At 34.6% G+C, this 14,682-nt stretch overlaps 1 protein-coding gene across 3 annotated transcripts in view; it reads right to left on the bottom strand.

The window, feature by feature from the left end:
- Positions 1 to 14,682, bottom strand: part of LOC131669299 (serine/threonine-protein kinase grp) — a 493,024-nt gene that overhangs the window by 231,541 nt on the left and 246,801 nt on the right. For all 3 annotated transcript variants that reach the window (XM_058944280.1, XM_058944204.1, XM_058944124.1), the window contains one exon: positions 4,019 to 4,339. In XM_058944280.1, coding sequence (XP_058800263.1) covers positions 4,019 to 4,339 — 321 coding nt within the window. The remainder of the gene's footprint in view (positions 1 to 4,018; positions 4,340 to 14,682) is intronic.

Here is a 14,682-nt window from a genome sequence, read left to right as displayed (position 1 = left end):
TGCGAACACAGAATTAGCCGAATAAACTTACCGCGCTTATTTAATTGAACTGATTTTCCCGCCATTTCGCAAACCGAACATGAGCGTTAAGATCAACCAAAGAAAATTCGTGATTTAGGATATTTGCGCTGACCTTTCGCTAACGATTTATTGTGAACGCAGAATTAGCCAAATAAGCTTACCGTGCTTATTTAATTGTGCTGACCTTCCCGCCATTTCGCAAACCGAACATGAACGTTAAGATCAGACAAAGAAAATTCGTGATTTAGTTATTTGCGCTGACCATTCCACCATTTTTGTTAATCGATGACCAACCGGAAAATTATTCAATTTCGATTAATTTGTACCCTTGCTATTTCATAATTATTCAGAGTTGTACTGTCCCTAATCACTCCGACTTCTTGCTTATAAATTTATAAATACGTCAATAAAGTGATTAATTGTTTACCTACAATTTACTTCCGTTAGCCTGCCTTAATTACATGCTGGTGATTTTCAGCCGCGGGCGGTTATAATCGGGTAACGCTGATTCGCTATATTTTCGGGTCCCACGATAGGTAACATACGCGCGAATTCGAACGGACTTACGACCTGAATTAAGGAGCCATCATCTGAGCTGCCAGCTTACTATAATTGAGCAGGAAAAATTGGAATCGAGTAGTTGGACACCGAGGCCTGAACTGAGGAAATCGCGAGTACTCACCCGCTTGCCTACCCTGCGCAGTCGCCGTGAAGGCAAGCCGGGATACCCGCGACGAAACTCCATTTTGGCCCTACCCCCGACGATCACCCTAATTAGCCGGCGATCTGGCGCCTTAAATAATCGGGGGTAGTGAGTCTAACAGGCCTTGTGGCGGAAGAAATTCGTAGCGCAGTTAAAACCCCCGAAATTCCCCGCCACAAAATAGACTTTAATTTTAACTTTATTAGAAGTAATTAATTAATTTTATGGGATTCAATATGAAAATAAATCCAATAAACGTGGTCAATGTTGTTCTTACGCCTTTTCAATCTTTAAATATTCCCGAAAGTTAAGTTAATTTTAAAGAAATTGAGATCGCAAATAAAATTGAAACGATTTTATTAGATGTAATGAATGATTTTAATGAAGTAGAAATAATAACAGATGAAACGTTTGATTTCCAAGAACCATTTAAAGATATGGAAGCTGAAATTGTTGAAGATGAAATCTTGCGCCACTTTCCAGATCGTCCTTTTTCACCAAAAAATGAATGTACTAAAGATGAAGAAGATATATCATATGATTATAAATTAAAAGCAGTGGAATACTGGAGAAGCAGTAAACAAACAAAAATTTGAGTCTTGAATCAGTGAAATAAAAGTTTAAGAAACTAAGTTCTATAAGTCAGTTGCAACGTTGGGTTCATGCTTTAAATAAAGGAGGGACATATAGAGAGAAAATGGCTAGAATATGTCAATTTACATAGGAAAATTTTAAAGCTGCAATTGAAGTGGGATTGGTCGTTCATGATTCAGACTTCCGTAAATGGGCATTACAAGCTTCGAATCACAGGCTTAATCGTTTCAAGAAAACACACAGAATGGTATCAAGAAAAATTAATAAATTCGTAACCAGAAAAACTGTAGAAAGTGCCGCAGAGTTAGAAAAACATGCAAATGAATTTGTAACTGATGTTAAATAATGTGCAGAAGAGGTAGGAATGGAAAATGTATTCAACTTTGATCAAAGTGGATTCCAGTTAGAGATACATTCTGGTAAAACATTAGCTGTTGAAGGAGAAAAACAGGTGCAGTGTGTTGTACAATCAGTATCGTCTACAGCACATAGTTATACAATACAGCCTCTAATATCAAGTGATGGAGAATTACTTTCACCACTTTTCCTAGTTTTTAAAAGAAAAAAGCGGTCAGTCTGGACCACTTGTTGGATCTAATTTATTTCGACCTAAAAATGTACATGTTCAAGCATCAAAATCTGAAAAACTGACTTCAGGTATTTATCAATATTTATTTACCGAAAGTAAAATTTTTACGGGAATACCCGCAAACCATGCAAAAACATTAAAAAACATAATTTTTTTCTGATCATTTTAAAATTTGGTTACAAAAACTATATTTTCCGAAAGTTAGTCCTAAAAGTATATTACTATTAGATTCTTGGAGTGGGCATTGTCGTAAAATAGTAGAAGAAGTTACACCTGTTAATAAAGAAGTAAATATAAGAAAAATTCCTACAGGAACTACAGGAAAAATTCAACCTTTGGACGTATTTGACTTTCGCATTTGGAAAAATTATGTTAGACATTTTTCAGACAAAGTAATTTTAATGGATTATGAGATGCAATTGTATAAACGTAATAATATTATTAAACTGCAATCTCTAGTCCACAACCAATTTTCATCCCCAAGATATAAAAATCTTATTAAATATTCTTGGTACAAAAGTGGTTACCTTGATGCAAACCCTGGAAAATTTGAGAACCCTGTCGACTTCAACTTTGGAGATTCTTGCAAACGCATTGCGAGATTGAAGGCTGCAGTAATATTGCAATAGTTCGCTGTGCTTAGTGTAAAAAATCTTTATGCTTCAAACACTTTTTTAAAGACTATCATTATTGTGATAGTTCATAAAAGTTATTGAAAATTAATTAAATATTAGCTGATTAAAGATACGTATTCCCTACTTTTCAGTGCTCTATAACATATCACAATTTTATAAAAACCGAGGACTCATTTATTGTGTTATTTATCTATATTGCTTTATAATAGGGTTTAGGGGTGGATTACCACCGTAACAAAAGATTATGCGGAAACACCGAAACAGGTCACCTTTTTTAGTCATTTTGTATTTGAAAAACATTTTTTTATATTTTTTTATCAGTTCTGTAAAATTTTACACGAAAAATAATACTAGGAAAATACAGTTTTACCCCTATTAAATCTAAGGGTTGCAACCATTATTATCGAAACCTATATGCTGTTGTTGCGTTTTTCATGGCAATTCTTTTCCATTTTGTTTTATAGATAAATGTTGAATAGAACCGAAGACATTGAAAAAAATGTGATTGTATTTTATTGATACGTGTCTTTTATTTTTTGATGCACTATAACATATCTCAGTCTTATTGAAATCGGAGAGGGACACCTAGGGTACTTTCCTTGTAAGACCAAAAAAAAAGAGAAAATTCATTTTTTTGCAAAATTTATAATATTTATTGAATAATATTGAATGAGTGAAAAAAAATATTTGATGTAGTGTTTTATCTTTTTGGCGTACCAGCTGTGAAAAAAAATTTTTTTTAAATTGAATTTTTGTTCTGAAAAATTAAAAAAAAATTAGTACAGAATATCACTTGTAAAAACAAACATTTTTTTTTATACATTTCTTTGAATTTTTAGAATTTACGGAAATAAATAATGTTTAAAAAAACTCACATCCCGGAAAAAATGCCCGTGAGCACGTCGGTTTAGACGAAAATAATTTTTTGACCAGTGATTTAGATAGAGCTTGATAAAAGCTAAAAAATGCTTTGACTCAAATTTTGTAAGATTTTTTCCAGATTTGGGAAATTTTGAAAGTTAGCAAAACATTTTCTGAATTTTCAATGTTAAACTATTGTTTGCAAAAAATTAAAAAACAATCGATGGCATCCATGAGTCATATCATTTGAAAGCTCTTGGAAAGACTTACGCGCTCTTGGGCGACTCTATACGTTAATTTTTACCAGAGACATTAAACTTTAAAGTTGAACTAATTTTGGCAACGGGGGCCCAATGTAGGTGACCGGCAATGTACATATAGACACAAGAAAGAAAAAAAGGGAGGAATACCTCCTATCCTATGATAGTGAGCAAGGTTTTTTAGAAGCTCGAGAAGTGTGTAGGAATTCCAAAAAAAGAAATATAATAGAAAACTAATATTGCATAAGAATTTAGACTGGAAAGTTACTGTTGAAAATGGCATTTTGTTTAAGTCTTTATTATTTGATTTAAAAATGTTTTATCTTAAAATTACAAATATTTTATATTTCCTTACCTCCAGCTAATAAGGCAACTAAGATAATACCACAAGACCAAATATCAGCTGGTTCTGCGTGATAGGGACGTTCGAGTACTTCAGGAGCAACGTAAGGTAAAGTACCACATTTTTTATGTAAACAACGTTCTTTGCCTTGTAATCGATACACAGTTGCCATGCCAAAATCTGATACTTTCAAATTATCAAAAGCATCTAATAATAAATTTTCTGGTTTCAGATCTCTGTGTGCAACGCCTCTACTGTGAAGATATTCAACGGCTAAAATCAATTGCCTAAAATATTTTCGAGCTTCAGGTGTTGGCATTCCTACATCTGGCTCTGTAAGAAATAGAAACATTTTAAGTACACCTAAAAAATAGTAAACACAAAATATTTTATGTTTTGATTACTGTCTTTATTTTTCACTACATCGACGTATAATCGTTGTTATCTTTTTGAACAATATATTTTTTTCCCTAAAATAATACAACTATAATCATTTTAATTTATAGAATGTGAGTTACATAAATATTTTTATTTGCAATAGTATATTATACTGTAAAGATATGAAGTATGATTTTACACACGAGCAGTGACGACCATATGTGAGCGCTCAATGAAACAAAGTATGAATAACACATGGTCACGCAAGTGAATAAAACATAAACCTGACTTGTATACGATACTTTTCAGTACTCTGTATGGAAAATTTAGATGTAAGTCACGTAAAAATTGTTAACTTAGGCTATAACAGAATCCATAGAATGCAGAAACTGAGTAAAGAGGAGCAGATGCATCGAGTCCGAGAGGCTAAGTAGCTTTTATTATCAATTAAAAGAGTGTAAAATTATAGTGGCAACGTATTAAATATTGTATTCTCTTATGCATACAATCAATCATTTTACAGGATGTCTCATTATAACTTAGATAGTAAAATAACTAGATACTTTGCGAAGTCTTAAGAAATGTAAATAAAAATTATATGGTTCAGAGACAAATTATCTAATAATAATGTCAAACTTGACCTTGAACTTGATTTTCAAGGTAATTTCAAGGGTAACTATGTTTTTTTAAGTAGCAACCTCTATTTCTGAGCTCAGATTTAGAAAAAGCGGGAAGTTCTAGGGAGTTCAGATGAGGTACTTGATATCTGGATCATTCCAAGACGATACTCGTATGATATTCAAATTTAGATTTGTATTCCGGATTTGGAAAAAGCGGGAAATTCTACAGATAAACTTTCATATTGTAATCAAAATCATTTTTTCTACATCATCTTAAAGCGTGTAGACCTGTTTGTTCATTTGTACAGATTTAAGCATCAAGAAGCTACTGTCACAACTGTTATCTACCGCCGCGATATTGACAGAACATATCGCTCACATAGTATGAAATCCCTGGCTCCCGACTAATTGAGTTCAGCGTTTAAGTGTTCCCGCCAGCTAAAAGGTCTTGAAACCCCTAAACCCTTCAGAAAGATATTTCTGAGTGTTTGCGCACTCGCGTGAAAGTTAATCTAAGATTATGTTGAAATCTAGTCAGTTTAGATAAAATCATGTAGAGATTCAGCTTATTTAGGCAACATCGTATGGAGGTCCAGGCACTTTTTACTTAGGAGCGAAGTATTTTAGTGTATCATAAGAAAGCCTCAATTAGTTTTATTCACTATAAGCCCTAAGCTTCAGGTGACTAATAAAAAAATAACGAACAGGGATATCGGGAAGCGATGATGTTCGGCTGACTCAACAAAAAGAACCTTCTCGTAGTCTCAAATCCAAGTTGTGTATGTTAGAAATAAAAGTAAAAGAAAATCCAGGAAGGACACAATTACTACAACACGACAATTAATTTTAATATATACACTCCCGGTCACCTACTTTTAACCCCCCCCCCCTTGGACAAAATTATTAAAACTTTGAAATTGTCCTTTTTTTGTGCAAATTAACGTACAGAGTCGGGCCGTGACGCATATGAAAGCTCTTGAAAAGTGCTTTCAAATGGTGTAAATTATGAATATAATAAAATTTTTTTTCTATTGTTCATCTTTGATTTTCCGCCAAATTTCGAAAAAAAATAACATAAAGTGTGGAGCACGGCATTTTGTGGCTCTTTCCAAACCCTATCTAAATCACTCGTTAAACAATTATTTTCATCGTATATGATGCCGGTGTCAGCTGTTTTCCCAAAATTTTACACTTTACTTCAACTTTTCATATCTCCGTGCATTCAACGGATAGAAAAAAAATTATAAAAAAAAAATGTTTCGTTTTTTACGTAGAATAACGTAAAATTTTATTTTTGATTTATTTTAAAAAAAAGTTATTTCAAATTTTTTGGCTCTGGGAAAGATTTTTCCTCTCTTTTTTTTAAATTTCCCATAAATCAGATAAAATGTAAAATATGTTCCCTGAGTCATAAAAATGTTCTTTTTCACTCTTAAAGCAATTTGCGTAAAAAAATTTCAATATGTGCAAAAAAATTTTTGTCTTTTTTCAGTGACAAAAATTAATTGGTTAATAAAATAATAATATTGTTAGAATAATTTTCGGTGACAAAAATTATAGTATCAGTATAACGAATCGTTTGTATATTCGTTATGTCTCTCTCTCCCCAAGAAGCCAGTAACTAATATATTTAATAAACATTATAAATTATCATATCGTTTGAATAGTTACAGCATTACGGACGTCAGCGAACTGGTAAGCGACGCGACTTGCGTACGATAATCGATGTCGACTCGCGGCGCGGACCTCGCGGAGAGACGCTTCCTTGCGAGGAGAGAGAGAGAGTTTCGAAAATTGATATAGTCCGTTTTCGACGATCGACGGGTTAACGTTCCTCGCGCGAGTCGTCAGGAGTGTTTTCGACTTCCTTCTGGCGAGCCGAGGCCTACCGCGAACATCCAGCCTTACACGCGCCTACGTACGCTGCATACACCAGAAGAGAGGCGTTATTGCGAACCAGCCGACCAGCGGAAGCGAATACGCAGCAGAAACGAGCCCGCTATCGTGTGCCCTCGGTTTGCGGGTTAGAATAGGTGTACAAGCGGCTATACTGTAAGTACCAGATCTAGTACCTGGCTTCTCTCTCTATACCGCTCTCTCCCTTTTTGCGTTAACTAAGCCGCGCGTTTACGCTCGCCTTTTCTTTTGTACACGTTGCGCCGCGGCCACGGTTGGTACCGGCAATTCCTCTCTCTCCGCGAACGTGCTGTCGCTTTTATATATTCGTCGTATCTGAGACGAATAAGTGCGGTTTGCCGTTCGCGAACACCCGGCTCCTACGAGGCGATTTCGCTGTTACTGGCTTCGACGAGGTTAAGCGCTGTCGCTTCCACGTTCGAACGGTGCGCGCCGGTTCGCTGTCGCCAGTGTGCACAGCTCACAACAGAGCGAGTACTTGCGCGACCTTAACCGCGTAGCGCGTGCGCAGTTCCGTTCGCTTCACTGTCAAACTATTGCGAGTTTGTTGCGTTGCGATTAACATTGTTTATATCGACGCGTTTCGATACTATGTATTCCTTTGTTGCTGATTAAAATTTACACGCCTCTACTTTTAATCCTATTCGAGTGCTTATTGTCCGCCGACTCCCCGTTCCTTGAATTGCGATTGTGTATGCGACTGTACACGCGCGAATCTCTCTCTTTGGCCGTCGCGCATCTTCACGCGTAGCCTACGACACTCTCCGCGGGCCAAGCTTTCTGACTGAAAAGGAGGCAACTGAGCTGCTGGACCCAGGACACCCGGTGCAGGAGCACCGTGCCGCTCTGGAGAGCAACCTAATTTATTTCCCGCGATTTAGATATTATATAACTGTTCCTGTCCAGGCGAAGCTGAGCAGAAACCCCGTTATATCAGGATTTAAATAAAAACACTTGTTTAATTGGGTAACTCATTTAATTTGCATGGATAAGTAAGTAGGTATCATAATTCAAATGAGATATTCATGTGAAATACTCCAATTACTACCTTAGGTAGACTGTTCATCAACATTAAAATAAAAGCATAAACTAAATAATTTTTTCACAAAATATTCTTCAAACTAAACAGTTTTAAAATAAGTAGATGCACCAAGTGATGTATCAATAATAAGTAACGAAAGTTAATGAAAAACATATGTTGCATAACAAAACTATACTTGTATGAAAAAATTAAACTTTTTTCTCATCAAAATGTCCTCCTTTGTGTTTGATTACAAATTGACGTATCCTTGGCATTCTTGTAATCAGTTTATCCAATGTTGAGTGGAAAAGATTTTTCCACTCTTTTTGTAAAATTTTCCATAAATCAGATGCAGATTTTGGACAACACTTTCTCACAGATCGATCAAGTTCTTCCCAAAGTAACTTGATAGGGTTTAAATCAGGCGATTGTAGTGGCCACTGCATGACTTTCAGCTTTTTCTGTCTTTCTAAATTCAACAAATAATTTTTACATAATATGGAAGTGTGTTTGGGATCATTATCATGTTGAAATTCAAACTATCGACCAACTAATCATAACCGTGGCATCACTGCATGCTTTGTAAAATGTTTTTGTAACTTTTTTTTTTCAAAATTTCATCAATTTTAACCAGATCGCCTACTTTTAACCCAGCAAAACAACCTTATACCATGACTAAACCACTCACCACCATGCTTCACACTGGGAACTAAACAATCATCGATATATTTTTCATCAACTCTTTCTCTTACATACACTTTTGGTAAACTCATTTGGTAAACGTATTTGTCTTCTTTGGCTGTAGTTTTTCTTTTTGGCTTTCGGCGCTTATTTTTTACACTACCTGTTGCCTTGTACTTTTTAACATTATAAACGACCATGTGCCTGTCCATTTTCAATTTTTTTGCAGTGGCATGATAACTCATTTGGAGTTCACAAAGGGCAATAATCTTATTACGCTCATGGATACTTAAATTTCTCGATTTCCCCATGATCGCTACACAGTATGGAATTCGTTATCCATGCATAAAATTTTCACTACAGAATGATACGCTTATAGCCAGAAATATAGAACTATTTGAAAAGGTATACCTGATTTGATCAGAGTAGGGGTTTTGTAAACACTGTAATTGTAAACACGTTCAGTATTCTTGAGCGTGTTATATATTAAGTAGGCAATTATTTTAAAATAAATTTCTTATATATATTTATGATGACTAGTTATGTTTTGTCAACTAAACCATCCTGACAATATTATTATTTTATTAACCAATTAATATTTGTCACCGAAAAGACAAAAATTTTTTTGCACATATTGAAATTTTTTTACGCAAATTGCTTTAAGAGTGAAAAAGAACATTTTTATGACTCAGGGAATATATTTTATATTTTATCTGATTTATGGGAAATTTAAAAAAAAGAGAGGAAAAATCTTTCCCAGAGCCAAAAAATTTGAAATAACTTTTTTTTAAAATAAATCAAAAATAAAATTTTACGTTATTCTACGTAAAAAACGAAACATTTTTTTTTTATAATTTTTTTTCTATCCGTTGAATGCACGGAGATATGAAAAGTTGAAGTAAAGTGTAAAATTTTGGGAAAACAGCTGACACCGGCATCATATACGATGAAAATAATTGTTTAACGAGTGATTTAGATAGGGTTTGGAAAGAGCCACAAAATGCCGTGCTCCACACTTTATGTTATTTTTTTTCGAAATTTGGCGGAAAATCAAAGATGAACAAGAATTTTTAGAATTTTCAGTCTTCAATTATCGATTGAAAGAAATAGAAAAAAAATTTTATTATATGCATAATTTATACCATTTGAAAGCACTTTTCAAGAGCTTTCATATGCGCCACGACCCGACTCTGTACGTTAATTTGAACAAAAAATGGACAATTTCAAAGTTTTAATAATTTTGTCTGAGGAGGGGGGGTGTAAAAGTAGGTGATCGGGAGTATATATATATATTTATTTAATAATTTATTTACAACTTATGTTACATTTGGTTTATATTTCTTACTTCACTATTACTGTCACGTGTCCAGTTTCTGTAGTTGGTAATGTATGTGTTTTGTGTGTATGTGCGTGTGCGGGTGTGTTTTGTGTACATGTGTACGTATGTAGATGTGTCTGCAAATCTTGTGTCTCTGTCTTCTGCGCCTGTCTGTTCAGGTTTTCTTCCCATTTTTCTGTTGCTTAATCTTCTCTTCCTCTCTCTCTTCGAGATCTGCTTTTTCCGCTCTTTTGATTTTCTTGCTTATTTTCTTTTCGACTTCTTCCTTTGCTACTTTCTTTTGCCTTTTCACCTTTGCCATTCCTTTGATTTTGCTCTCTTTCTTGCAAATCATTTCATCTGTCTTTCTCCTTATTAGGGCTTTGACACCTTTTTCTCATTTCCTATTGCTCCCTCTGCCTTTCATTTCCTCAGCCTCACTTATTTTCCTTAGTATATTATAATTTGTCTTCTTGTTTTTCTTTTTCTTTCTCCTCTTCGTTTCTTCTTCTTTTCCATTTTAATTTCATCATTCACGCTATCTTTTCTTTGCTTCCTATTATTATTTTGTCCAATTCTTCCCCTTCATTTTTGCTTTTTTCACATTTTTCTACTATGTGCTTCCAATTTTCTTCCTCTTTTACACACATTCTGTATCTCTTATTTTCTTCTTTTTTCCAATACCTGCTTCCTCTCGTTTCATTACCTAACCTAAACATTTCCCTTATTTGTAGGTCTTTTATTCTTCTCTCTCCGTGAATTTCCTTTCACCTATACTTTTCCATTTCTTCTTTCAGTTCTTTTCACTCGTTTATGTATCTTGACCTTTCTAGCTTTTCTTCTAGTTCTTTTTCTTCTTTTTACTTTAGCTCTTCTCTTATTTCTTCCCAAAACTCTTCTCTCATTTCATCTCCCTTTTTCCACTCTCTGTATATTTTACTTTTTTCTAGCCTTTCCTCTCTCTCCTCCTTCTTATCCTTTTTATCTTTTTCATTTTTTTCCCTTTTCTTTAGTTCTCCCCATGCTTCTTTTTTTATTGAGCCATATCTTTCTTCTCTTATTTTGTTTTCATACCTCATTGCTCTTTCTAATGCTGTTTCTTTCATTTCTTGTCTTCCTGTTTCCCATCGTATTAAGTAACTTGGCGTGGTTCTATCTAATCCCAATACCCACTTTATGTATTTTAGTTGTAATCTCTCTATTTCTTCATATCTCTTCCATCCCCAGATTTCTGCTCCATACATAATCACGCTTTCCGCCAGTGTCGAACAGGTTCATCCTTAGCTCCCAATTTTCTCTAAATAGCTTTTCTCCTAGCCCCATAGTCTTCCGAGTCCTATATTTATTTTCCCTTCTACCTTCTTTATCTGCTTTTTATTTCCGTTATTTCTGCTTATCACATACCCCTAGTAGTTGTACTCTTTAATCATCTCTATCTTCTCATCTTCCCATTTGAATTATTCTTCCTTCCCCCTTCCTCCTCCTCTCCGGCATTTCATCATCTTTGATTTTCCTACATTTAGCACTAATTCCCTTTCTTCCAGGTATCTTTTTATTTATTCAGCATCGCTTTCATTCCACTTTCACTCTTTGCCATCATCACTATATTGTCTGCATATCCTAATATCCATATTTTCTTTCTTTCTATCACTACCCCTCCTTCTTGCATCTGTTTGATCTTCACATCCAGGTCGGCGAAGGTAAGATTAAATAGCGTGTTGCTCAAAGGGCAGTCTTGCCTTACGTCTTTTTAAGTCTCAAACTTCCCAATTATTTCTTCTCCAACTTTTACCTTACTCCCTCTTTTTATATATTTCTTCTATTCTTTTCCTAATTTTCCTATTTATCCCTTTCTCTTTCATGTTTTCCCATATTTTCTTCCTCTTTATCTTGTCAAAAGCGGCCTTTATGTCGGCAAAGAATACATACAGTTTTCCTCCTTTTCCTCTTATTTCTTTCCGTATTATTGTTTTTAATATATATATTGCGTCCATTGTTCCTCATTTCTTCCTGAATCCCATCTGCGTATCGCTTAGCATTTCTTTTGCATCTAGTTCTCTTTCCAGCTTTTTCCTCAGTATTTCCGCATATATTTTATATCCCCCGTCCATCACCGTTATTCCTCTATAGTTTTCTACACCAACATTATTCTTCCTCTGATTTCACTTCGTTACGCCACATCTTCACCTCTTTACCTTTACTTTTTATTTCTCTCGCTTTCTTTCTTACTTCCTCTCGTATCTTCCTCTGATTCCACGTCCAGTCCTGATCTATATATACATATCTTTTTCTGTCTCAGCTTCTTTTTCCTCTTCATAATTCCTTGTTTTTGTTCCCATGAAGCGCATCTAATTTGCCACATCTTTTTTCCTCTCTCTCTCCGATCATCTCTCCCCGCTGTCCCTCGTATTCTTCTCAGATTCACTATCTCCCCTTTCATTTCTAGTTCCTTCCTTAACCAGTCCTCTACCTGTCCCTTCTTTTCCCATCTTAACCCACCCTCTAAGTCTGTCACTATTATATTGTTTATCCTACTTTCTCTATCCATTTTTTCTCTCATATACTCTATTTCTTCCTTGTTGCCTACTTCTGTTCCTCTTTGCTTCTCGTTTCCTCTTTCTATTCGCTTCATGCATGCTGGTAGCGCCATCTGAACATGTCATTTTTTCAGGACACTTCATATACGATTGTTATAGGCTTTTACGAAAAAGTAATTATAATAAATATTTAACAAAATAATCGAATGAAAAACATAGTATTATATAAAGACAAAACAATAACTTATTGAGTTACTCCTTTTGGTTGGCTTGATATGCCTATAAATTTGAATTTTTTTGATTTGAAAGTTGATGCCAGGCTTCGTTAACCATTTGTTATCTGCTACACGATTATATTTACTAATACTAATATTCACGATACTAGAATGTCAAGATATATTTATTTGTTGCTGTTACTGAACTTGTTAGATATACGTGGATAAGATAAAAGTAAGTAATTGTTTATAAGTAAGCGGCGTAAAATAAAAGTAAATAAATATGTAATAGAGGTTAATAATATTTATATTAATTTGAAGGTTAAGGTTAACTATTGACATAGATATAATTGTTATAAGGACTGATCTTGAGAGCGTTTTACATAGAATTAAATTTCAACCCTGTACTGAAGAAAAAGGAAGAAAATTAGTTGAAAGTGAACACGTACGTCAAGTTGAGGAATATAGAAGGAATGACCATAGTTATCTTATAAAATGTATTGATTTAAGACAAACATGTGTTACTCTTGAACCGTATAAAGTTCAGTTGCATGTAAGTTCAATATCAGCGAAAATATAGTGTATATATATATACAGGGTGGCCCATTTTAAGTGATCCACTCAGATATCTAGATTGGAGTGAGTTTTATCGAAAAAAGTTTCAGACAAAAGTTACTCAACTTTGAGGGGGCCATGTTTCTATGACCTTGGATTTGACCTTGGAGGTCATGTTCAAGGTCATTTCAAGGTCAACTTTGTTTTTTTAAATAGGAACCCCCATTTTTGACCCCGGATTCGGAAAGAGCGGGAAATTTTACGTCCAAAACGGTATTTTTAATTTTTTTTTCATGGCCTTGAGAAGGTCGATTTAAGGTCAAATGCTTGAAAAACTGCATAAAAGCGTTTTTTTAATTTTTAAGATATCGAAAAATGACCTCTACAAAATTTGTTCAGAATAGAGTGGGCCACTCAATGCACCAAAAACCTTTGACCTTTAACCTCATTTTGAAGGTCATTTCAAGGTCGAAGTGTTTTTTGTAATGGAAATCCCTCTTTTTAACCCCGGATACGCACATAGCGCGAAATCCGACGTTTGGATAAGGTATTGTGTTGAGTTTCGCGCTATGTGCGAATCCGGGGTCAAAAAGAGGGGTTTCCATTACAAAAAACACTTCGACCTTGAAATGACCTTCAAAATGAGGTTAAAGGTCAAAGGTTTTTGGTGCATTGGGTGGCCCACTCTATTCTGAACAAATTTTGTAGAGGTCATTTTTCGATATCTTAAAAATTAAAAAAACGCTTTTAGGCAGTTTTTCAAGCATTTGTCCTTAAATCGACCTTCTCTAGGCCATGAAAAAAAATTTAAAAATACCGTTTTGGACGTAACATTTCCCGCTCTTTCCGAATCCGGGGTCAAAAATGGGGGTTCCTATTTAAAAAAACAAAGTTGACCTTGAAATGACCTTGAACATGACCTCCAAGGTCAAATCCAAGGTCATAGAAACATGGCCCCCTCAAAGTTGAGTAACTTTTGTCTGAAACTTTTTTCGATAAAACTCACTCCAATCTAGATATCTGAGTGGATCACTTAAAATGGGCCACCCTGTATATATATATATATATACAGTCCCGGTCAGCCACTTTTACCCCCCCTAGGGCAAAATCAGTCTAACTTCAAAGTTTTATATGTCTGGTAGAAATTAACGTACAGAGACGCGTCTGGGTGCGTTTGAAAGGTCTTTCGGAGAGCTTTCAAATGATATGACTCACGGTTGCCATCGATTGTTTTTTTAAATTTTGCAACAATTATGCAAAATTGAAAATTCTGAAATTTTTTTATTATTTTTGACAGTTAGCCAATTTTGGAAAAAAAATCGTACGAAAATTTGAAGTACACCATTTTTTAGCTATTACCAAGCCCTATCTGAATCACTCATCAAAAATTTATTTTCGTCAAATATGACGCGCGCACGGGCATTTTTTCCTGGA

The sequence above is a fragment of the Phymastichus coffea genome, unplaced genomic scaffold (assembly GCF_024137745.1).
Source record: "Phymastichus coffea isolate CEN01 unplaced genomic scaffold, Cenicafe_Pcof_1.1 PCOF00001, whole genome shotgun sequence".
NCBI classification, from domain to species: domain Eukaryota; kingdom Metazoa; phylum Arthropoda; class Insecta; order Hymenoptera; family Eulophidae; genus Phymastichus; species Phymastichus coffea.
This window is presented reverse-complemented; position numbering and strand designations above follow the sequence as displayed.